Source organism: Somniosus microcephalus, chromosome 1 (genome assembly GCF_052327205.1).
Source record: "Somniosus microcephalus isolate GS21.2 chromosome 1, FLI_Smic_1.0, whole genome shotgun sequence".
Lineage (NCBI taxonomy): Eukaryota > Metazoa > Chordata > Chondrichthyes > Squaliformes > Somniosidae > Somniosus > Somniosus microcephalus.
In genome coordinates, this window is record NC_140987.1 from 221,267,575 (window position 1) to 221,292,115 (window position 24,541).

General features: G+C 46.9%; 1 protein-coding gene across 4 annotated transcripts in view; it reads left to right on the forward strand.

Moving 5' to 3' along the window:
• polk (polymerase (DNA directed) kappa) overlaps window positions 1–24,541 on the forward strand; it is a 117,107-nt gene that overhangs the window by 23,270 nt on the left and 69,296 nt on the right. For 3 of the 4 annotated variants that reach the window (XR_015078717.1, XM_085990572.1, XM_085990582.1), the window contains exon 3: window positions 13,995–14,147. Coding sequence is in view for 3 of the 4 variants with exons in the window: in XM_085990572.1 (XP_085846698.1) it covers window positions 13,995–14,147 (153 nt within the window). In the remaining variant the exon portion in view is untranslated. Of the gene's footprint in view, window positions 1–5,692; window positions 8,339–13,994; window positions 14,148–24,541 lie in introns of those variants that run through there. The other variant, XM_085990595.1, reaches the window with a different exon arrangement.

The window sequence follows — 24,541 nt, forward strand, 5'->3', positions numbered from 1 at the left end:
GGACATTCCTTACCAGTGGCCATCAAAGTCACCACCGCACTCAACTTTTTTGCCTCAGGCTCATTCCAGGGATCATCAGCAGACATCAGCGGCATTTCCCAGGCGGCTGCACACACTTGCATCATGCAGGTAACCGATGCCCTCTTTGCCCTCGCGCACAATCACATCCATTTCACCAAGGATCGCGCAAGTGTGACGGTGCGAGCGGTTGGATTAGCTCATCTGGCAGACTTTCCAAGGGTGCAGGGCATCTTTGACTGCACACATGTGGCCCTTAGGGCACCCCATCGCAATCCAGGTATTTTTGTCAACCGCAAGGGCTTCCACTCCCTTAACGTTCAGCTGGTGTGTGACCACAAGAAGGAGATTTTGCATGTTTGTGCCATGTATCCTGGCAGTTGCCATGACTCCTTCATACTGCGCCAGTCTAGTGTGCCTCCGCTATTCAGGCCGCCAGACCAACTTCACGGATGGCTACTTGGAGACAAGGGCTATCCCCTGAGGACTTGGCTAATGACGCCGTTGAGGAGGCCAGCCAACGAAGCTGAGGAGCGCTACAACTCTAGCCACATTTCCACCAGATCCATTATCGAGCAAACCATCGGTTTGCTGAACATGCGCTTCAGATGCCTGGATAGATCAGGTGGCGCCCTACAGTAGTCAGCAGCCAGGGTTTCCAGAATCGTCATGGTTTGCTGTGCACTTCACAACATGGCACAGCGTCGTGGCTTGCAGATTCCTAAGGACCAAATGGCTCCTCACATACCCTCCTCAGATGATGAGGAGGAGGAGGGCGAAAACGACCATCCTGCAGAGGACCAACAACCAGTGGCAGCATTACGCCAGAACATTGCTGCCCGGGATGCAAGGAACGCACTCATCCTGGCCAGATTTGCTTAGCCTAGCCAATCAAGCACTTTTGCCTCGCAGCTTCTTACCTGAGCATCGACAATAGCCAAGACCCTGCAGATTCCTAGCTATTTGTCCAGCATACTGACAATTGCAAGTAATCCTAAGCCCTCAATGTGAAAGTCCCATTCGCGAAATGACACACGCCACAAATACAGCAGTAGCCATCAGACTTTTTATTGACAGAATTCATCTGATGGCTTTTTTTAACAATACATAAAATTTCACCCAAGTGACTACTTGTGCTTTATTTTCCTCTTACGCGTGCTCCTACGTAGTGGTTCCCCTGTGGCTTCAGCAGATGTGGAGGCCCCTTGCTCACTTTCCTGCTGCTCCTGTCTCGACACCTTTGGCGGGCGTCCTCTGGGGTGGCGAGCCTGTGAGGGCTTGTCAACAGTCTGCTGCTCCTGCAGCTGTGCAGGGGTTGAGACATCTATCTCACTTGGGTGTGGACTCTGGTGGGGCTCTGACCTAGGGCTCTGCAGTGGCATGGAAGTGTGAGCACTTGGAGAGGAACCCCCACTTCCTTGAGGTCTGCCACCAACCTCCCTCTCATGGGTCAGCTCCCCCTCCGCGCCTGCAAGTGGCTGGAGAGCACCTTGCTGCACATCAGGGAGGCCATGAGGACCCGAATCTGCAATTGCAGTCCTACTCAGAAGGACTTCCATGAAGGTCTGGTTTCTATGTTCAATAGATGCCCATCGCTCCTCAAGAGATGTCATTCTATTCTGAACACTCACCATGTTTTCCATACCCTGGCGACTAACCTCCTCCATGGCCGTAGCCCTCCTCTCTTCTACCATCGCCAGCCTTACCACGGAGGCAGCAATCATTTCCACGTAGGTAGCCATCCTTTCCATGTTGATGCGTTCATGCGCCAATGACTCCACAAAGGCTCTGCTCATGTTCGCTGTGGACTCCTCCATTCGCTCCACACTCGCAGCAACCCTGGAGACAAAACCTTCCAGAGACTCTTGCATCTGTGCATGGAGTTCCATCACCTCTGATCTTATGGATGGACCCAGAGGCAGAGGGTCGACATGCAGCTGAGCCGAGCTGGCAGAGTCCTGCGCCCTCCGACGAGGACTCTCCACTGCTGTCCCTGTCTCCACAATCTGCTGATGCTCACTTGTGAGCTGTGATACACCAGGTGACAACACTACTCTATGTCCCGAAGGTCCCACCGAGGTGTGAGTGTCTGCGCTGGTGCTGGGTGCGCTTATTTCTGCTGACGCTGCGCCCTCGGAGGTTGTAGATTCCTCTGAGGAGTGTGGAAGCTCAGGCTCTTCCTCCTGGACAGAGGGGACGGGGGCTCTCGAGGGTCCTGTGGGGGAGTAAAGGAAAGAGTTAGAGATGTGAGGTCAAGGTTACATGCACATTGTGTATTGCAGATGATGATAAGTCCATCTGTTATAGCTTCAGGATCATTATCAGCGACTCATGCAATGTCAATGAAAGAGATGGAAAACTATTCTGTCACCAGCTTGCTGTGATGCACCCATCTGTCCATCCCCAACTTGCGCATCTTTTTCAACCCCGACATTTTCCAGGACGGCTTCCTCCCAGGGGGTGAGCTGGGCTAATGATGGTGGGCCTCCTCCTGTCCTCGCTCTTTCCCTTTTATTGTGAGCTCTCCTTTCCTGCAATGAGGAAGACAAGTGGAGATTGAGTGAGAATGAAAGAGTGAGTGTAGAGATTGCATAGCATAGATACTTAGAAGGAGACAAAGATGGAGTGAGGTTGCAAGACCAAGGGCCCTCCCTGTGTGTTGTCAGTTGTGTTCAAAGCATCAGCGTGATAGGGAGTGTGAGGGCTGCATGGTGGAATAGTTATGTGATTGTGAGTATAGAGAGAGAGGGAATGGGTAAGGGTGCATGGATGTGAGTGTCAAGTGGGATGTGGAGGAAGAGATTGCTAAAGCTGAGTGCTGGTGAGGAAAGGCAATGGGGATCAGATTGAGGGTGATGGGAACTTCATACTTACTTTTCCAGTGCGTTGAAGGTCATGGACTCTTTTCCTGCACTGCATCCAGGTGTGACCCCCAAGGAGTTGACCTCCCCAGCCACCTGTATCCGCACAGCCTTGGTCTGACTGGGAGGCCTCTTCCTCCCTAATGAAGGGAACAGGACCTCCCTGTGGGCCCTAGCCCCATCCACCAATGCCTGTAGTGCTGCCTCATCAAACTTAGGAGCTGCTCTTGGCCTCCCGCTGGCCATTGTTCCTGCAGGTTCCTGTGCCATCAAATGGAGAAAGCTTGGAAGCCTGCAGAAGAAGCAAGGCTTGCTGTGGACCTTAAATGCAGCAGCAATGATGACGTCATCGGAGGGGACTTTCAGTCATGAAAAACCCCTTTGCAAAGGCTTCCCACACGCTGGAAATCAACTGGCCCATTGAGTTAAAATTGCATCAATCTCCCACATCCATTTAGATTCGTGTGGGAAACACGAAATTCGGGGAACACGACAATAGCCCGCACCTGAGTTAAAATCGACCCCATTACATCTAGTTCCCTCGTCTAGATCATTAATATATGTTGTGAATAGCTGGGGTCCTAGGACCGATCCCTTTTGTAAATCCATGTTGACTTTGTCCGATCCGGTCACTGTTTTCCAAGTGCTCTGCTATTACACCTTTATAATGGACTCTAGCATTTTCCCCACTACCGATGTCAGGCTTACCGGTCTGTAATTTCCCGTTTTCTCTCTACCACCTTTTTTGAACAGTGTGGTAACATTAGCTACCTGCCAATCCATGGGTACTGTTCCAGAGTCTATCGAATTTTGGAAGATGACCAGCAATGCATCTACTATTTCTAGGGCCGATATTTCATGGCCGATCTTGTACCTCAACTCCACCTTTCCGCACTATCCCCATATCCCTTGGTTCTCTCAGTATCCAAAAATCTATCGATCTCAGGCTTGAATATATTCAACGACTGAGCATCCACAGCTCTCTGGGGTAGAGAATTCCAAAGGTTCACAACCCTTTGAGTGAATGAATTTCTCCTCATCTCAGTCCTAAATGGCCGACCACTTAATCTGAGACTGTGAACCCTAGTTCTAGACTCCTCAGCCAGGAAAAACATTCTCTCAGCATCTACCCTGTCAAGCCCCGTAAGAATTTTATACGTTTCAATGAGATCACCTCTCATTTTTCTAAACTCTAGGCAATATAGGCCTAGTCTCCTCAATCTCTCCTCCATAGGAGAATCCCCTCATTCCAGGAATCAGTCTAGTGAACCTTTGTTGCACTCCATCTAAGGCAAGTATATCTTTCCTTAGGTAAGGAGACCAAAACTGTACACGGTACTCCAGGTGTGGTCTCGTCAGGGCCCTATATAATTGTAGTAAGACTTCTTTACTTTTATACTCCAATCCTTTTGCAGTAAAGGCTAACATACCGTTTGCTTTCCTAATTGCTTGCTATACCTGCATGTTAATAAGAACATAAAAACATAAGAAATAGGAGCAGGAGTAGGCCATTTGGCCCTCGAGCCTGTTCCGCCATTCAATAAGATCATGGCTGATCTACCTCAATTCCACTTTCCTGCACTATCCCCATATCCCTTGATTCCCTTAATATCCAAAAATCTATCGATCTCTGTATTGAATATACTTCAAGACTTCAGTTTTCAGTGATTCATGAACAAGGACACCCAGGTCCCTCTGAATTTCAACATTTTCCATTAAAAAACTATTCTGCTTTTCTATTGTTCCTACCAAAGTGGATAACTTCACATTTCTCCACATTATATTCCATCTGCTATGTTCTTGCCCACTCACTTAACCTGTCTATATCCTTTTGTAGCCTCTTTGCCTGCTCCTCACAACTTACTTTCCCACCTAGCTTTGTATTGTCAGAAAACTTGGATACTTTACACTCGGTCCCCTCATCCAAGTCATTGTTATACATTGTAAATAGCTGAGGTCCAAGCACTGATCCTTGCGGTACCCTGCTAGTTACTGCCTGCCAACACGAAAATGATCCGCTTATTCCTACTCTCTGTTTTCTGCCTGTTAACCAATCCTCAGTCTATGCAAATATATTATCCCGACTCCCACAAGCCCTAAATTTGTGTAATAACCTCTGGTGTGGCACCTTATCGAATGCTTTTTGAAAATCCAGATATACTATATCCACTGGTTCCCCCTTATCTGCCCTGCTAGTTACAACCTCAAAAACAGATTTGTCAAACCCGATTTTCCTATAATAAATCCATGTTGACTCTGCCCAATCATATTCTGATTTACTAAGTGCCCTAATAATAGATTCTAGCATTCCCCCTACTGCTGATGTCAGGCTAACTGGTCTATAATTCCCTGTTTTCTCTATCCCGGCCTTTTTTGAATAGCGAGGTTACATTTGCTACCTTACAATCCATGGGGACCGTTCTAGCATCTAAGGAATTCTGGAAGATCAAAACCAATGCATCCACTCTCCGATATATGACTAATGGTGAAAAATTGCTCTCCAGAATCTCATAGAATCATAGAATGGTTACAGCACAGAAGAAGGCCATTTAGCCCGTCGAGCCCGTGCCGACTCTCAGTTAGTCCCACTCCCCTGCCCTTTCCCCATAGCCCTGCAGATTTATTTCCTTCAGATACTTATCCAACTCCCTTTTGAAAGATAAGATTGAGTCTGCCGCCACCACCTTTCAGGCAGTGCATTCCAGATCTTAACCACTCACTGCATAAAAAAGTTTTTTCTTACGTCGCCTTTAGTTCTTTTTCCAATCACCTTAAATCTGTGTCCTCTGGTTCTCGACCGTTCTGCCAATGGGAACAGTTTCTGTCTATCTACTCTGTCCAGACCCCTCATGATTTGGAACACCTCTATCAAATCTCCTCTCAACCTTCTCTGCTCAAAGGAGAACAACCCCAGCTTCTGCAGTCTATCAACGCAACTGAAGTCCCTCATTCCTGGAATCATTCTCGTAAATCTTTTCTGCACCTACTCTAAAGCCTTCACATCCTTCCTAAATTGTGGTGCCCAGAATTGGACACAGTACTCCAGTTGGGGCCGAACCAGTGTTTTATACAGGTTCATCATAATTTCCACATTTTTGTACTCTATACCTCTATTTATGGAGCCCAGGATCCTTTAAGCCTTTTTTAACTGCTTTCTCAACCTGCCCTGCCATCTTCAATGATTTGTGCACACATACCCCCAGGTCCCTCATGCACTCCCTTTAGGATTGTACCATTTAGTTTATATGCCCTCTCCTCATTCTTTCTACCAAAATGTATCACTTCACACTTTTCTGCATTAAATTTCATCTGCCACATGTCCACCCATTTCACCAGCCTGTCTATGTCTTCCTACTTCCAAGTTTTGTGTCATCTGCAAATTTTGAAATTGTGCCCTGTACACCCATGTCCAAGTCATTAATTAATATATATAAAGAAGAGCAGTGGTCCTAGAACCGACCCCTGGGGAACACCACTGTATACCTTCCTCCAGTCCAAAAAACACTACTCACCACTACTCTCTGTTTCCTGTCACTTAGCCAATTTTGTATCCATGCTGCCACTGTCCTTTTTAATTCCATTGGGTTCAACTTTACTGGCAAGCCTATTATGTGGCTCTTTGTCGAGTGCCTCTTGGAAATCCATGTACACCACGTCAACCGCATTACCCACGTCAACTCTCTCTGTTACCTCATCAAAAAAGTCGATCAAGTTGGTTAAACACGATTTGCCTTTAACAAATCCGTGCTGGCTTTCCTTAATTAATCCACACCTATCCAAGTGACTGTTAATTTTGTCCCTGATTACTGTTTCTAAAAGCTTCCCCACTATCGAGGTTAAACTGACTGGCCTGTAGTTGCTGGATTTATCTTTACACCCTTTTTTGAACAATGGTGTAACAATTGCAATTCTCCAGTCCTCCGGCACCACCCCTGTATCTATGGAGGATTGGAATATTATGGCCAGTACCTCTGCGATTTTTGCCATCAATTCCTTCAGCATCCGCTCCTGGTGATTTATCTACTTTAAGTACAACCAGCCTTTCTAATACCTGTTCTTTATCAATTTTTATCTTATCAAGTGTCTCCACTACCTCCTCCTTCACTGTGTCTATGGCAGCATCCTCTTCCTTGGTGAAGACAGATGCAAAGTACTTGTTTAGTACCTCAGCCATATCCTCTGCCTCCATGCGTAGGTCTCCTTTTTGGTCCCTAATAGGCCCCACCCCTCCTTTTACTACCCTTTTACCATTTTTATGCCTGTAGAAGACTTTTGGATTCCCTTTTATGTTGGCTGCCATTCTATTCTCATATTTATGTTTCTATGTTTCATATCCTCTCTTTGCCCCTCTTATTTTCTTTTTCACTTCTCCTCTGACCTTTCTATATATAGCTGTATTCTCAGATGTATTTGCAACCTGACATCTGTCATTGTAAGGTTTGAAAATTTCTGCACAACCCCAGAACAGAAGGAAAGTCATTTTTAAAACAATTTTGGAACATCACAGAAGAAATCTATAAAAAGGGATAAATGTATGGTTGGGCCTAACAGGAGATTTCAAAGAGTTAAATTACACATTTTTCCTAAGTGTAAGAAAGAAAAGATTGTGGACTATTTTAAGGAGTTATTGGGCCAAAGAGATTTAAAATAAAAATCCCAGGAAGATTTGGCTGGTTTAAAAGGACATGTTCAGGCTTGCAAAAGGCTGGGACAAAGGGGAGGTGGGGTGGGCCCCCGAGTTTGGATATTGGACTGTCTAGGAATGTCCTGGGCCACCCCGGTTTTACATAAGGACAATGAAACCTGTTTTCCTGCCGAGAATTCGCAGAGCCAGGTACATAGACAAACAGGACATGCCCCCAGCAACACAAAGGAAGGAACATTAGCCCTACAGGATACAACAAACAAACCACAGTCCAAAACCAATTAAAGAGATTGACAAACGTTTTGCATTTTTAAACTGGTTTCAAGGCAATCCCGAAACCAGTTAAAGGCCGATTAAAGTTTAGATGGGCCATCCCCTAAACTCGTTAAAGTTTTAAAACCTATTAAAAATAACGAGCCCGCTCAAAATCTAACAAGATTAGCAGGTTTCGTTTTAGTATAAACGAAAGACCTGTCTCCACAAGAAGGCAGTTCGTTCGATGGGTTCGATCAGTTCGATCAGTACAGAGACAGTCGTTCAGGCAGAGAATTGAAACAGCAGTCAGTGAATTGAAGTCAGCAGCACAGTTCGGACAGACACAGAAAAAGGCACAGCTCATTCGAAAGACATCAGCCTCGGGACAACAGAAGGAGAACGAAAGGAATCGCAGCAACCAAGGGCCCCATGAAGCAAACAACCAACAATATTACCAACAACTAGGTAATACTGGGCCACCGTGACCAACAAGAAACCAACCTGGAAGAAACCGAAGATCTGCAAGTTTCTCCCACTCTACAAACTATTTGTGCGTTTGGTGAGCATTTCCTGGTCCTCTGGTTTTCAACCTAGTTAGGATAGTGGGGTTGGGAGGGTAAGGTATTTTTGTCTATTGTCATTCTCCCTCGCATATTCCGAGTGTTCCGCACCCTTTTAAAGTATAAGTTTTATTGTATTGTATATTTTCCTGTCTCAAAAATAAAGATCTGAATTCTTTTGACTAACCCAGGTGTCTGTTGCAAGTTTATTACAACCCCCAAATAAGTCCAAAGTCTAGAACAAAAGGGAGTGGGAGCGATTCGAACCGCTCAAAGGAGTCAGAGGGGAAGCTGACAAACAACCCACACACCACCTCTTACAGTCATATACGCTTTTTTTTGCTTCATCATATTCTCTATCTGTTTCATCATCCAGGGAGCCCTGACTTTAGTTGCCCTGCCTTTCCCCCTAGTGGGAATGTACCTCAACTGTATCTGAACTATTTCCTCTTTAAAGGCAGCCCATTGTTCCACTAGTTTTGCCTGCCAATCTTTGATTCCAGTTTACCTGGGCCTGATCTGTTCTCATCCCACTGAAATTGGCTTTCCTCCAGTTAAACATTTTTACTCTAGATTGCTCCCTGTCCTTTTCCATAGCTAATCTAAACATTGATACAGGAAACTTTTTTATCCGGCACGGACGGGACCGACGTGGTGCCGGTTCATCAAAAATTCCGGATAACCGAACGCTATAGTAAAAGATACGGAGCTGAGAGCTCCATATAAAGCAACAAACCCTGTTGGCCACAAGTTGCAAGCGTCTCTGTAGCTTAGCAACAGCTGCAGCCACACCCTTGCACAGCAACACATGGAGGAAGGCAAGTAATAAAAGTTACCTGAACCTACTCCTAAATTTTGCCGGTTAACCGAGATTTCCGGTTATTTAGGTGCCGGTAAATCGAAAGTTTCCTGTACTATGAACACTGTTCCCTAAATGTTCACCTACTGGCACTTGCTCCATTTAACCTACCTCATTCCCCAGAACCAGATCCAGCAATGCCTCTTCCCTCGTCAGGCCGGAAATGTACTGATCAAGAAAGTTCTCCTGAACACACTTCAGAAATTGTTCCCCTTCTTTGCCCTTTACACTATTACGATCCTAGTCTATATTAGGATAGTTGAAGTTCCCCATTATTACTACTCTATAGTTCTTCCACCTCTGTAATTTCTCTGCATATGCTCTTCCATATCTTTCCCACTATTTAATGGTCTACAGAATACGCCTGGTAGTGTAATGGCACCTCTATTATTTCTTAACTCGAGCCATATAGATTCTGTCCTTGACCCCTCCAGGACATCCTCTCTCCGGTACTGTAACATTCTCCTTAATTAATGCGACCACACCACCTCCTATCTTTCCTTCCCTATCTTTCCTGAACACCTTATAACCAGGAATATGTAATACCCAATCCTGCCCTTTTTTGAGTCAGGTCTCTGTTATTGCCACAACATCATATTTCCATGTGGCTATTTGTGCCTGCAGTTCACTTACCTTGTTTACTACACTTCGTGCGTTCACATACATACACTGTAAACCCATCTTAGACCATCCTGTATTCTCTCTTTGTTTGACCCCACCTAATACCTTACTATTTCTTACTTTAGTGCTCTCTGCCTCTCCCAATCCTTTGAGCACTTTATTTTCCCTTTCTAATGTTACATCCTGGTGCCCATCCCCCTGCCAAATTAGTTTAAACCCTCCCCAACAGCACTAGCAAACCTCCCTGCGAGGATATTGGTTCTGGCCCTGTTGAGGTGCAACCTGCCCCAGAACCGGTCTCAATGCCTCAGGAATCTGAAGCCCTCCCTCCTGCACCATCTCTCCAGCCACACATTCACCTGCTCTATCCTATTTCAATACTCACTCATGCGTGGCACCGGGAGTAATCCGGAGATTGCTACCTTTGAAGTCCTGCTTTTTAATCTCTTTCCTAGCTCCCTAAAATCTGCCTGCAGGACCTCATTCCTCTTTCTGCCTATGTCTACCTATACCTATATCTGACGCTGATCCTGGCTCTGAGGAATGAAAAGGTGCAAGTCAAATACAGTGAAAAAGTTGTGTGGCTGGAAAATTAAGTGTGGAGTGAATTAAGGAAGTGTTGTGTTGCAGTAAAAGAATCTTTAATCCCTTGATCCTGGACTGTGTCTAGATCCACAAGCTGGACAGTGCTAAATACAATGAATGACCACACCAGATATCTGAAAGCTTCACCAAATTTCTTGAGCCTGTAGATGGAGCAGTAATAAATCATTTAAACAATACAGGAAACTTTCGATTAACCGACCCCTAAATAACCGGAAATGTCGGTTAACCGGCAAAATTCAGGAGTCGGTTCAGGTAACTTTTATTACTTGCACAGCAACAAATAGAGGAAGGCAAGGGTTTGGCTGCAGCTGTTGCTAAGCTACAGAGACGATTGCAACTTGTGGACGTTGTTCTGAAGCAAGCAACAGGGTTTGTTGCTTTATACGGAGCGCTAAGGTCCGTATCTTTTACTATAGCGTTCGGTTAACCGGAATTGTTGATGAACCGGCACCACCTCGGTCCCGTCCGTGCCGGATACCAGAAAATTTCCTGTAACTTGTATTTATTTAGCACCTTTAATATAGTAAAATGTCACAACGCGCTTCACAGGAGTGTTCTCAAACAAAATTTGACACAGAGCCCCATAAAGAGATACTGGGCATCTAGGATAAAAAGGTAGGTTTTAAGGAGCATCTTAAAGAAGGAAAGAGAGGCGGAGAGGTTTAAGGAGGGAATTCCAGAGCTTAGGGCCTAGGCAGCTGAATGCACGGCCGCCAGTGTTGGAGCGATTATAATCAGGGATGCTCAAGAGGCCAGAATTGGAGGAGCGCATATATCGCAGAGGGTTATAACGCTGGAGGAGATTACAGAAATAGGGAGGGGCGAGGCTGTGGAGGGATTTGAAAACTAGGATGAGAATTTTGAAATTAAGGCATTGCTTAACTGGGAGCCAATGTTGGTCAGCGAGCACAGGGATGATGGGTGAACAGGACTTGGTGCGAGTTAGGACACGGACAGCAGAGTTTTGGATGACCTCAAGTTTACGGAGGGTAAAACGTGGGAGGCCAGCCAGGAGTACATTGGAATAGTCAAGTCTAGAGGTAACAAAGGCATGGATGAGGGTTTCAGCAGCAGATGAGCTGAGGCAGGGATGGAGTCGGGTAATGTTATGGAGGTGGAAATAGGCAGTCCTAGTGATGGCACAGATATATATTTGGAAGCTCATCTCGGGGTCAGATATGACACCATGATTGCAAACAGTCTGGATCAGCATCAGACAGTTGCCAGGGAGCAGGATGGAGTTGCTGTACCCATAACAGCCTGTGTTAAGTGAATCATTAGAGAAACCATCAAGTGCATTTGAGTCAGACTCTTTAGTCTTGAGTCCAGTGAGTTATTTTGGGAAAATTTCTTCGAAGAATGCTCTGTTGACAAGGGCTGGATTGAGTTCCAATTGGATGAAGAATTCTTAGGCTTGAGCCCTGATGAATGATGGCCATAAGGTACAAGCACTCTGAACTAGTTCTGTTGTTCAGGATATTTTATTTGTTGTTTTCCCAGTATTGTGCCCTAGAAAAGATGTGAGGGAATGTACTGTACCTGGTAAGTTTTACAGAAGGGGCAAGAGTGTTTTGCATGTGAACATTATATAGTAATCGACGTGAGAGAAATAATTACACCATGTTACTACAGCTTTATTTAATTTATGTGGCTGGTATGAAAACTTTGGCTCAGGTAAATATGAAATTGAGTCAGAATTCTGTAGAATGCTTTGGGTGCCAGCTATAGCATGCGAACAGGCTGTAATGGTGTCATCCTTACCAAAGTATTCAAGAAGAAATCAAGACTATATAATGAAGATCCAAATGAGAAAATCTGTATCCCACAAGTGGGCTAATGTAATAGGTCACTCTTCTTCATCTGGCATTCATAGAATCATACAGCACAGAAGGAGGCCGTTCAGCCTATTGTGTCGGTGCCGGCTCTTTGAAATAGCTATACAATTAGTCCCACCCCTGCTCTTTCCCCATAGACCTGCAAATCTTTCCTTTTCAAGTATTTATCCAATTGCTTTTTGAAAGTTATTGCTGACTCTGCTTCCATCACCCTCTCGGGCAGTGCATTGCAGAACACAACTTGCTGCGTTTAAAAAAAAAAAAAATTCCTCATATCCCCCCTGGTTCTTTTGACACTTCTCTTAATACAGGTAGACTATCCTTTATCTGAACTTCCAAAAACCTCTAAAAAACGAAAGTTTTTTCGTTCAGCGTAAGTCGTGCGCACGACATGACCAGAGTGGCGCACGACTTACGCTGAGCAGGGCAGAGGGTCACAGAGTTCCCTCTTGGGTAGGAGATTGCAGGCCGAGCCGGGCAGTGTGAAGGAGGTACCGGGAGAGTGAACCCAACAATACAGCAGCCGGTCCGATAGCTGCAGCGGCCCGTCCGATATTCTTTTCTCCCCACCACCCCCCGACCCGACCCGAACCGCGGCCCGTCCTATATTCCTTTCTCCCCCCCGCCACCCGACCCGACCCCCGACCCGAACCGCGGCCCGTCGGATATTCTTTTCTCCCCCCCCCCCCCCCGACCGACCCAACCCCCCCCGACCTGAACCGCGGCCCGTCCGATATTCTTTTCTCCCCCCCGACCCGACCCCCGACCCCGACCTGATTTGCGGGCCAGCTTAGTAGGAGTCAGCCGATATCCGGCTTTCCAGAGAAGCAGGAAGGGGAATGAGACACGGAACAGTTGCAAGAGGTAGCCTGAACTTTTAAAATTTATATTAAATACAAATTTCCCAGTCTTATAATAATACCTTCTGAAATCTGAAAAATTCCGAAAACCGAAACTCAGCTGGTCCCAAGGCATTCGGATAAGGGATAGTGTACCTGTACTGTGTCCTCTAGTTAGTGTATAAAATTATGAGGGGCATAGATAAAGTGGATAGAAAGGACCTATTTCCCTTAGCAGAGGGGTCAAACACCAGGGGGCACAGATTTAAAGTAATTGGGGGAAGGTTTAGAGGGGATTTGAGGGGAAATTTCTTCACCCAGAGGGTTGTGGGGGTCTGGAACTCACTGCCTGAAAGGGTGGTAGAGGCAGGAACCCTAACCACATTTAAAAAGTACTTGGATGTGCACTTGGGATGCTCCAACCTGCAGGGCTACAGACCAAGAGCTGGGAAGTGGGATTAGGCTCGATAGCTCTTTGTTGGCTGGCGCGGACACGATGGGCCGAAATGGCCTCCTTCCGTGCTGTAACTTATTATGATTCTATGTTACCGACCCACCTGCCAGTGGAAACAGGTTCTCCTTATTTACTCTGTCAAAACCTCTCATCATTTTGAGCACCTTTATTAATTCTCCCCTTAACCATCTCTGCTCTAAAGAGAATTATCCTAGCTTCTCTAGTCTTTCTACATAATTGAAGTCCCTGGTACCGTTCTAGTGTGGTGTGTGAGACCTATAAAAGACAAAATTGAGAAAATACCTGAAGAGGAGGAAGCGTCCTTATTGTAATCCTTGCAAATCAGTTTGATCAGAGATAAAAATAACTTCATGCATGTAACATGAAATTCTGTCTAATCTTTATATAATGGATGGCTTGATCTTGTTATTGATCATCTAGGTGGAGCGACTTGCAATTGAACTGGAGAAGAGCCGTGACCTAAGTCGCACAATTATACACATTGACATGGATGCTTTTTATGCTGCTGTGGAAATGAAAGATGCCCCAGAGTTGAAAGACAAACCAATGGCTGTTGGATCAATGAGTATGCTGGTATGGATTATGATTACATTTTGGAGAATAAATTATAAAATATGAAACTCCCAGGATCTCTTAGAGCTTTTTTTGTCATACTAAGAACCTACTGTTTTGCAGTATCTACAAATTATTGGATTTTAACTGCACAACTATTTTGTGTGCAAAATATAATTTTTCAATGTCTGTTGGAAGAAGCGTGTGGTTTGTGGACACACTGTTAACGGTTAACTTTTTTAAAACGTCTGCTAATGGAGCTTAAAAATCTGAATTTATTTCTTTGTGAAACTTATTGGATGTATCCGTAACTAATGTTGTGACTTTATCACTCAGATAAAATTGGAACAATTGTATTTGGAGCAGCTGCATTGAATTGACAAAATGGTTCTTGTGCCATTTTTTAAAACAAACCAAATTACAGTACATTCTGTAGTTTCAAAGAATGACCTTTACAAGAACCAATAATATATTTTGGGTTCTTTTTCAACATGTTCCCAAGCACAAAATACAATTTTATTTTTACTGAGATGGATGTGTTTCTGAAATGTTTTTTTCCATGAAAAAAGGACATATTGTGACAAAATTTGCTTAATATACAGCTACATCCTGAGTGCGTTGGTAAAGAGAATTCCATTATACAATTATGTTAACATTAGAGCATTGTTTATCAACAAAATATTCCTGTAGTAGAATTAACATTACTACTGTCATGCTTTGGGAAGCTGAGATTTTAGAGAACAAATGAGCGAGAACAGGTCAAGGTCATAGTTGGACAGCAAAGAATCTTAATACAGTAGTGTGGTAAACCACTGTTATAGTTATCACTGTATATTGTTCTCACTGTTCTCACTGTCACATCACTACACGAGGTCGCCTCTTGTCGCACTGTTATACCTGGGCTGACCACCTCCGACTCCGCCCATTACCTGCCCAGGTATAAAGGTAGCTGACTGGCTAGTATTCCTCCCTGTTGGATCGGATCACCCACGAGGGTGGGCTCTGTTATTTAGCCAATAAAAACCTTCAGTTACGTTCTTAACTCGTCGCCTTTTATTGGACTAATTGATAGGCATATCAATTTTATTGACTAAATTTTAAAGATGTCTGATAATGAACAGCAACAGCAAGGAGCTCACCCAGCAGCACAGCAACAGCAGCCTCCAGACAACGGGCCACACCAGCCGGCTTGGCTGCAAGCCTTGAAACCACCATACCTGGATCTAAACCCACAGGCACCAAACGCAGCCCTCAACTTCAAACACTGGCTGGACTGCTTCGAATCCTACCTGGAAGAATCCGGCGCCCCGCAGAGATCCAAACTAAGACTTCTGAACGCCCAAGCGAGCCCGAGAGTATACGCACTCATACAGGACACGACTACGTACGAGGCCGCTATCAACCTACTGAAACAGCAGTACCGCAGCCCGGTAAATTACATGTACACCAGGCACCTCCTAAGATCCCGCCCGCAACAGCCAGGAGAGTCTGTAGCTGAATTTTTACGGGCGCTAAGAGCACTCGGCAGGAACTGTGACTTTAAAGCGGTGACGGCTGTTGAAAATACGGAAGATAATATCCGCGATGCCTTTGTGAAAGGCCTACGGTCCGACTACTCACGGCAAAGACTGCTTGAAGCTAAAGACCTCGACCTGGACAAAGCTGAAGCCCTCGCTCTCTCCCTGGAGGTGGCCCATCAGGACCAGGAGGCGTTTTCCAGGTACTGCTCGCGACCCTGGGACTCGGGCCCGACCCCTACCGCAATACCTTTCGCAGCGCCGCCCCCGGGACCTACCTCAGCGTCGGCGTCCCGGACCCGACCGGGCCCGCCACCCCCGGTACCGGCTCCGACATCGGGCACCCGCGATCGGGCCGCCGGCTGCTTCTTTTGCGGCCAGGAGAAGCACCCGAGGTCGCGCTGCCCAGCCAGGAACTCTACCTGCACAACCTGCAGGAAGAAAGGCCACTTCTCTAAGGCCTGCAGGAGCGGATCTTCAGAGGCCAGCAGTGCCTCATGCGAACTGTGGGGGCGGCCATCTTCTTTCACGGCAACTGAGGCCAGTATCCCCACACGTGAGTCATGGGGGCGGCCATCTTTGATCAAGGCAACCGACCCCAATAGTGCCTCATGTGAGTTATGGGGGCAGCCATCTTCTCCGCCATTTTGTCCTACCTCGTGGGAGACGCCATTTTACACACCACGCCCGACTGCCACCGGGCCCCCGGACCCGACGACCGCCTCGCCCGCAGACGACAACGACTCGCTTACCTACACGCTAGCCTCCGTCACTCTGGATCAAGCCCGCCCACACCACCTGTCCAAGTCGATGATGGACATCAAAGTAAACGGCCACGCCACGACCTGCCTGTTCGACAGCGGAAGCACGGAGAGCTTCATCCACCCAGACACGGTGAGCCACTACTCCCTCCCTGTCCTGCCAACGCGCAACCGAATCTCGATGGCATCGAGGTCCCACGCCACGGACATTAGCGGCTACTGTGCTGTGACCTTGTCGGTTAAGGGTACAGAGTATAAAAACTTTAAACTCCTCGTCCTCCCCCAGCTCTGCGCTGCCGTCCTACTAGGGCTGGACTTCCAATCCCACCTCCAAAGTGTAACCCTAGCATACGGTGGACCCCTCCCCCCACTCACAGTCGACAACCAGCGAAGGTTAAACCGCCCACCGCGTAACACCTGCAGCCTATCCACCCTCAAGGTGCCGCCACCTTCCCTGTTCGCTAACCTCACCCCCGACTGCAAACCCGTCGCTACCAAGAGCAGGCGGTACAGCGCTGGGGACAGAGCTTTCATTAGCTCTGAGGTGCAGCGTCTCCTGAAGGAGGGCATCATCGAGGGGAGCAACAGCCCCTGGCGTGCCCAGGTCGTGGTCGTTAAGACCGGCGATAAAAATCGCCTGGTCATCGACTACAGCCAGACCATAAACAGATACACCCAGCTGGACGCATACCCCCTTCCCCGCATATCTGACATGGTCAATCAGATTGCACAATACCGCGTATTCTCGACCATCGACCTTAAGTCGGCCTACCACCAACTCCCTATCCACCCCGAGGACCGCCAGTACACCGCCTTCGAGGCGAATGGGCGCCTATACCACTTCCTTAGGGTCCCCTTCGGTGTCACCAACGGGGTCTCGGTCTTCCAAAGGGAGATGGACCGGATGGTTGACCAGAACGGACTGCAGGCCACATTCCCCTACCTAGATAACGTCACCATCTGCGGCCGCGACCGGCAGGACCACGACGTGAATCTGGAGAAATTCCTCCGTACGGCCCAACGGCTGAACCTCACCTACAATAAGGAGAAATGCGTGTTTAACACAGCGCGCCTTGCCATCCTTGGCTGTGTAGTAGAGAACGGAGTCATCGGCCCCGACCCCGAAAGAATGCGCCCCCTCATGGAGCTACCCCTCCCCCACTGTCCAAAAGCACTTAGGAGAACCCTGGGGCTTTTCGCCTACTATGCCCAATGGGTACCCAATTATGCGGACAAAGCCAGACCCCTCCTGAAAACCACATCCTTCCCCCTCACGGAAGAGGCGTGCGCGGCCTTCTCCCTCATTAAGGGAGACATAGCCAAGGCCACAATGCACGCAGTGGATGAGTCAATCCCCTTCCAAGTGGAGAGCGATGCATCCGACTTCGCCCTAGCCGCTACCCTTAACCAGGAGGGTAGGCCGGTAGCCTTCTTCTCAAGGACCCTACAGGGCCCCGAGACCCGACACTCGTCGGTCGAGAAGGAAGCCCAGGCAATTGTGGAGGCAGTACGGCGCTGGAGGCACTACTTGGCAGGCAAACGATTTACCCTCCTCACCGACCAACGCTCGGTTGCCTTCATGTTTAATAACAAGCTGAGGGGCAAGATCAAGAACGACAAAATCTTGAGGTGGAGAATCGAGCTTTCCACCTATGATTATGAGATCTTGTACCGGCCCGGTAAACTGAACGACCCCCCTGATGCTCTTTCACGCATTACATGCGCCAGCGCGCAAAGTGATAGACTTCAGACCCTCCACAATGACCTCTGCCACCCCGGAGTCACCAGACTCTACCATTTCATTAAGGCCCGCAACCTGCCATACTCCATCGAGGAGGTCAGGACCATGACCAGGAACTGCCAGATCTGTGCTGAGTGCAAACCGCACTTCTATAAGCCGGACAGAGCAAGCCTGATCAAGGCCACCCGCCCCTTCGAGCGTCTGAGCATCGACTTCAAGGGGCCCCTACCGTCATCCGACCGTAATGTGTACTTCCTCAACATCGTTGATGAGTACTCCCGTTTCCCCTTTGCCTTCCCCTGCCCAGACATGACCAGTAACACGGTCATTAAATGCCTGAACAAACTCTTCGCCTTGTTCGGGTTCCCGAACTATATACATAGTGACCGGGGCGCCTCCTTCATGAGCGAGGAACTCCGTCAGTTCTTATTGGAGAGGGGTATTGCAGCAAGCAGGACCACCAGCTACAACCCCCGAGGGAACGGCCAGGTGGAAAGAGAGAACGCGACGGTATGGAAGGCCACCCTCTTAGCCTTAATGTCTAAGGGCCTCCCAACCTCCCGCTGGCAAGAGGTCCTCCCGATTGCGCTGCACTCCATCCGGTCACTACTTTGCACTGCCATTAACACCACCCCCCATGCCCGAATGTTTGTCTTCCCCAGGAAGTCGACTACGGGAACCACCCTACCAACCTGGCTGACCTCTCCGGGACCCGTCTTGCTGCGAAAGCACGTGAGGGCCCATAAAACGGACCCCCTGGTCGAGAAGGTGAACCTCCTGCACGCCAACCCCCAGTACGCCTATGTGGCTTACCCAGACGGACGGGAGGACACTGTCTCCTTACGAGACCTCGCACCCTCACCCCCCCCTCCCAACCCCCCGAGTCCAGCCGAGGTAGACGGCATGCCGGAACCCCACGAGCCTTTGCCGACTACGCAGACACCAGCTTTAACACCGGATAATGTAACACCGCCGCTGCGACGATCGGAGAGGCTAACGAAGCCTCCGGACAGACTGACATACCAGAGCTGGTAATACACTTCAACCCGCCGGACTCTAATCTAAACAAGGGGTGAATGTGGTAAACCACTGTTATAGTTATCACTGTATATTGTTCTCACTGTTCTCACTGTCACATCACTACACGAGGTCGCCTCTTGTCGCACTGTTATACCTGGGCTGACCACCTCCGACTCCGCCCATTACCTGCCCAGGTATAAAGGTAGCTGACTGGCTAGTATTCCTCCCTGTTGGATCGGATCACCCACGAGGGTGGGCTCTGTTATTTAGCCAATAAAAACCTTCAGTTACGTTCTTAACTCGTCGCCTTTTATTGGACTAATTGATAGGCATATCAAGTAGTATTTTTTTTTAAACAAAAGTTTTTATTATTTTCATTGAATATAAAAGTAGCTACCACTTATAACAACAGTAACATCTATAATGATAAAATAACTACAGCAGGCGCAGAATTCCAAATACTGAGTATGCTGCAACTGACAACACAAAACCAGAAAAGGGGTTAAACAAAAACCCTTTTCCTGCTAATTGAAAGAAGAAAGAAAGACTTGCGAAACATAAGAAATAGGAGCAGGAGTAGGCCTCTTAGCCCTTCGAGTCTGCTCCGCCATTTAATAAGATCATGGCTGATCTTCCACCTCAACTCCACCTTCCCGCACTAAACCACACTATACTTTGGTTCTGTCTTCACAAAGGAGGACACAAATAACCTCCCAGAGATGTCGGGGAACATAGGGTCTAAGGAAAGGGAGGAACTGATAGAAATCAGTATTTGTAGGGAAATGATGTTAGGGAAATTGACGGGATTGAAGGCCTATAAATCCCCAGGGCCTGATAATCTACATCCTAGGGTACTTAAGGAAGTGGTCCTAGAAATAGTAGATGCATTGCTGGTCATCTTCCAAAATTCGATAGATTCTGGAACAGTACCCATGGATTGGCGGGTAGCTAATGTTACCCCACTGTCCAAAAAAGGTGGTAGAGAGAAAACGGGCCTGACATCGGTAGTGGGGAAAATGCTAGAGTCCATTATAAAAGATGTAATAGCAGAGCACTTGGAAAACAGTGACCAGATCGGACAAAGTCAACATGGATTTACAAAAGGTAAATCGTGCTTGACTAATCTACTGGAATTTTTTGAGGATGTAACTGGTAAAATAGATAAGGGAGAACCAGTGGATGTGGTGTATTTGGACTTTCAAAAGGCTTTCGATAAGGTCCCACATAAGAGATTAGCGTGTAAAGTTAAGGCACATGGGATTGGGGGCAAGGTATTGACTTGGATAGAGAACTGGTTGGCAGACAGAAAGCAAAGAGTTGGAACAAACGGCTCTTTTTCCGAGTGGCAGGCAGTGACTAGTGGGGTACCGCAGGGATCGGTGCTTGGACCCCAGCTATTCACAATATATATTAATGATCTGGACAAGGGAACGAGATGTAATATCTCCAAGTTTGCAGACGACACAAAGCTGGGTGGGCGTGTGTGCTGTGAGGAGGATGCCGAGAAACTCCGCTGTGAGGAGAATGCCGAGAAACTCCAGTATGATTTGGACAGGTTGCGTAATTGGGCAGAAGCATGGCAGATGCAATATAACGTGGATAAATGCGAGGTTATCCACTTTGGTGTCAAAAACAAGAAGGCAGATTATTATCTGAATGGCAATAGATTGGGAGAAGGGGAAGTGCAACGAGACCTGGGCGTCCTTGTGCACCAGTCGCTGAAGGTAAGCATGCAGGTGCAGCAGGTGGTTAAGAAGGCAAATGGCATGTTGCCTTCGTAGCAAGAGGGTTTAAGTACAGGAACAAGGATGTCTTGCAGCAGTTGTACAGGGCCTTGGTGAGACCGCATCTTGAGTATTGTGTGCAGTTTTGGTCGCCTTATCTGAGGAAAGATGTTCTTGCCATGGAGGGAGTGCAGCGAAGATTCACCAGGCTGATACCTGGGATAGCAGAAATGACGTATGAGGAGAGATTGGGTCGATTGGGCTTGTACTCGCTATGGTTTAGAAGAATGAGAGGGGATCTCATTGAAACTTATAAAATTCTAACAGTACTAGACAGACTAGATGCAGGAAGGATGTTCCCGATGGTCGGGGAGTCCAGAACCAGGGGTCACAGTCTAAGAATAAGGGGTAAGCCATTTAGGACAGAGATGAGGAGGAATTTCTTCACCCAGAGAGTGGTGAACCTGTGGAATTCACTTCCACAGAAGGCAGTAGAGGCCAATTCATTCATTAGATATATTCAAGAAGGAGTTGGATATATTTCTTAAGGCTAAAGGGATCAAGGGATATGGGGAGAAAGCAGGGACAGGGTACTGAATTTGGATGATCAGCCATGATCGCATTGAATGGCGGAGCAGGCTCGAGGGGCCAAATAGCCTACTCCTGCTCCTATCTTCTATGTTTCTATGTATCTCCATATGCCTTGATTCCGTTAGTATCCAAAAATCTATCAATCTCTGTCTTGAATGTACTCAACAACGGAGCATCCACAGCCCTCTAGGGTAGAGAATTCCAAAGATTCACAACCCTCTGAGTGAAGAAATTTCTCCTCATCACAGTCCTAAATTACCGACCCCTTATTCTGAGACTGTGACTCCTAGTTCTAGACTCCCCAGCCAGGGGAAACATCCTCTCAGCATCTATCCTGTCAAGCCCCTTAAGAATTTTGTATGTTTCAATGAGATCACCTCTCATTCTTCTAAACTCTAGACAATATAGGCCTAGTCTACTCAATCTCTCCTCATGGGACAATCCTCCCATCCCAGGAAACAGTCTAATGAACCTTCGTTGCACTCCCACTAAGGCAAATATATCCTTCCTTAGGTAAGGAGACCAAAACTGTACACCATACTCCAGGTGTGGTCTCACCAAGGCCCTATATAATTGTACGATAGCAAAATACTGCAGATGTTGGAAATCCGAAATAACAACAGAAAATGCTGGAAAAACTCAGCAGGTCAGGCAACAACCGTGGAGAGAAATTTGAGTTGACGTTTCGGGTCGAACCCTTCTTCAAAACTGGAAAGAAAAGAAAATAGATCGAAGGCAGGGCTGCGATCGGACAAAAGAAGTGAAAGAAACAAAAGATCTAAGATGAACAAGGTTGAAGAGCCAAACGGAGATCCCGTCGAAGAGAAGAGCAGAACTTCTTCAAGGTAGGCATTCCTAGAAGAGGTGTGGCAGTGAACCAAACACTAGTACGATAGCAAAATACTGCAGATGTTGGAAATCCGAAATAACAACAGAAAATGTTGGAAAAACTCAGCAGGTCAGGCAACATCCGTGGAGAGAAATTTGTGTTGACGTTTCGGGTCGAACCCTTCTTCAAAACTGGAAAGAAAAGAAAATAGATCGAAGGCAGGGCTGCGATCGGACAAAAGTGAAAGAAACAAAAGAGCTAAGATGAACAAGGTTGAAGAGCCAAATGGAGATCCTGTCGAAGAGAAGAGAAGAACTTCTTCAAGGTAGGCAACTCAAATTTCTCTCCACGGATGTTGCCTGACCTGCTGAGTTTTTCCAGCATTTTCTGTTGTTATTTCAGATTTCCAACATCTGCAGTATTTTGCTGTCGTACTAGTGTTTGGTTCACTGCCACACCTCTTCTAGGAATGCCTACCTTGAAGAAGTTCTGCTCTTCTCTTTGACGGGATCTCTGTTTGGCTCTTCAACCTTGTTCATCTTAGCTCTTTTGTTTCTTTCACTTCTTTTGTCCGATCGCAGCCCTGCCTTCGATTTATTTTCTTTTCTTTCCAGTTTTGAAGAAGGGTTCGACCCGAAACGTCAACTCAAATTTCTCTCCACGGATGTTGCCTGACCTGCTGAGTTTTTCCAGCATTTTCTGTTGTTATTTCTATATAATTGTAGTTAGACTTCTTTACTCTTATACTCCAATCCCTTTGTAGTACAGGCTAACATACCATTTGCTTTCCTAATTGCTTTCTGTACCTGCATGTTGACATTCTGTGATTTGTGTACAAGGACAACCAGGTTCCTCTGAAGACCAACATTTCCCAGTCTCTTACTATTAAAAATATACTCTGCTTTTCTATTTTTCCTACCAACGTGGATAACATCACATTTCTCCACATTATATTCCATCTGCCATGTTCTTGCCCACTTACTTAATCTGTCTATATTGAATTTCTTGCGTCCGCCGCACAGCTTACTTTCCCACCTAACTTTGTATTGTCAGCAAACTTGGATATATTACACTTGGTCCCCTCATCTAAGCCATTGATATAAATTGTAAATAACTGAGGCCCAAGCACTGATCTTTGCGGTACCCCACTACTTACAGCCTGCCAACCTGAAAATGACCCGTTTATTCCTACTCTCTGTTTTCTGTCCATTAACCAATCCTCAATCCATACTAATATATTACCCGAATCCCATGAGCCCTAATTTTATGATGTAATCTCTTGTGTGGCACCTTATTGAATGCTTTCTGAGAATCCAAATACACTACATCCACTGATTCCCCCTCATCTATCCTGCTAGTTACAACCTCAAAAAAGGAACAGATTTGGTTCCACACTATTTCTGTAATGTTTTATTTTGCGCTTTTCATGACCTCAGGACATCCCAAAGTGCTTTACAGTCAATGAAGTACTTTTGACGTGTAATCACTGTTGTCATTGTAGGATGATGTGGAGATGCCGGTGTTGGACTGGGGTGGGCAAATGTAGGAAGTCACACAACACCAGGTTATAGTCCAACAGTTTTATTTGAAATCACAAGCTTTCGGAGCGCTGCTCCTTCGTCTGGTGAAGTGAAGAGAAGCATACAGGCACGGCATATATAGTCAGAGAAAACTGCCAGATGATTACAGGTAACCTTTCTAACTGCCCTTTATCACACCTCAGCAGAGAGATAATCACAGCAATCAAAGGTGTGAATGGTGTCCAAACAGGTCAGTCAGGAAAACATTACATCAAAGAACAATGAGGTGGGGTCACAAGGGGTCAAATGTTGCAGATGCTGGGGTCTGTATGAAAAACAGAATAAAAACAAAAAACTTTGCTGGAAATCACAGCAGGTCCGGCCGCATCTGTGCAGAGAGAACAAGCCAACGACGACTCGAATCTGGATGACTCTACGTCAGGTGGGGTTACATGTAGCGTGACATGAACCCAAGATCCCGGTTGAGGCCGTCCTCATGAGTGCGGAACTTGGCTATCAGTTTCTGCTCGACGATTTTGCGTTGTGTGTCTCGAAGGCCGCCTTGGAGAATGCTTACCCGAAGATCGGAGGCTGAATGTCCTTGACTGCTGAAGCGTTCCCCAACTGGGAGGGAACACTCCTGCCTGGCGATTGTTGTGCGGTGTCCGTTCATCCGTTGTCGCAGTGTCTGCATGGTCTCGCCAATGTACCA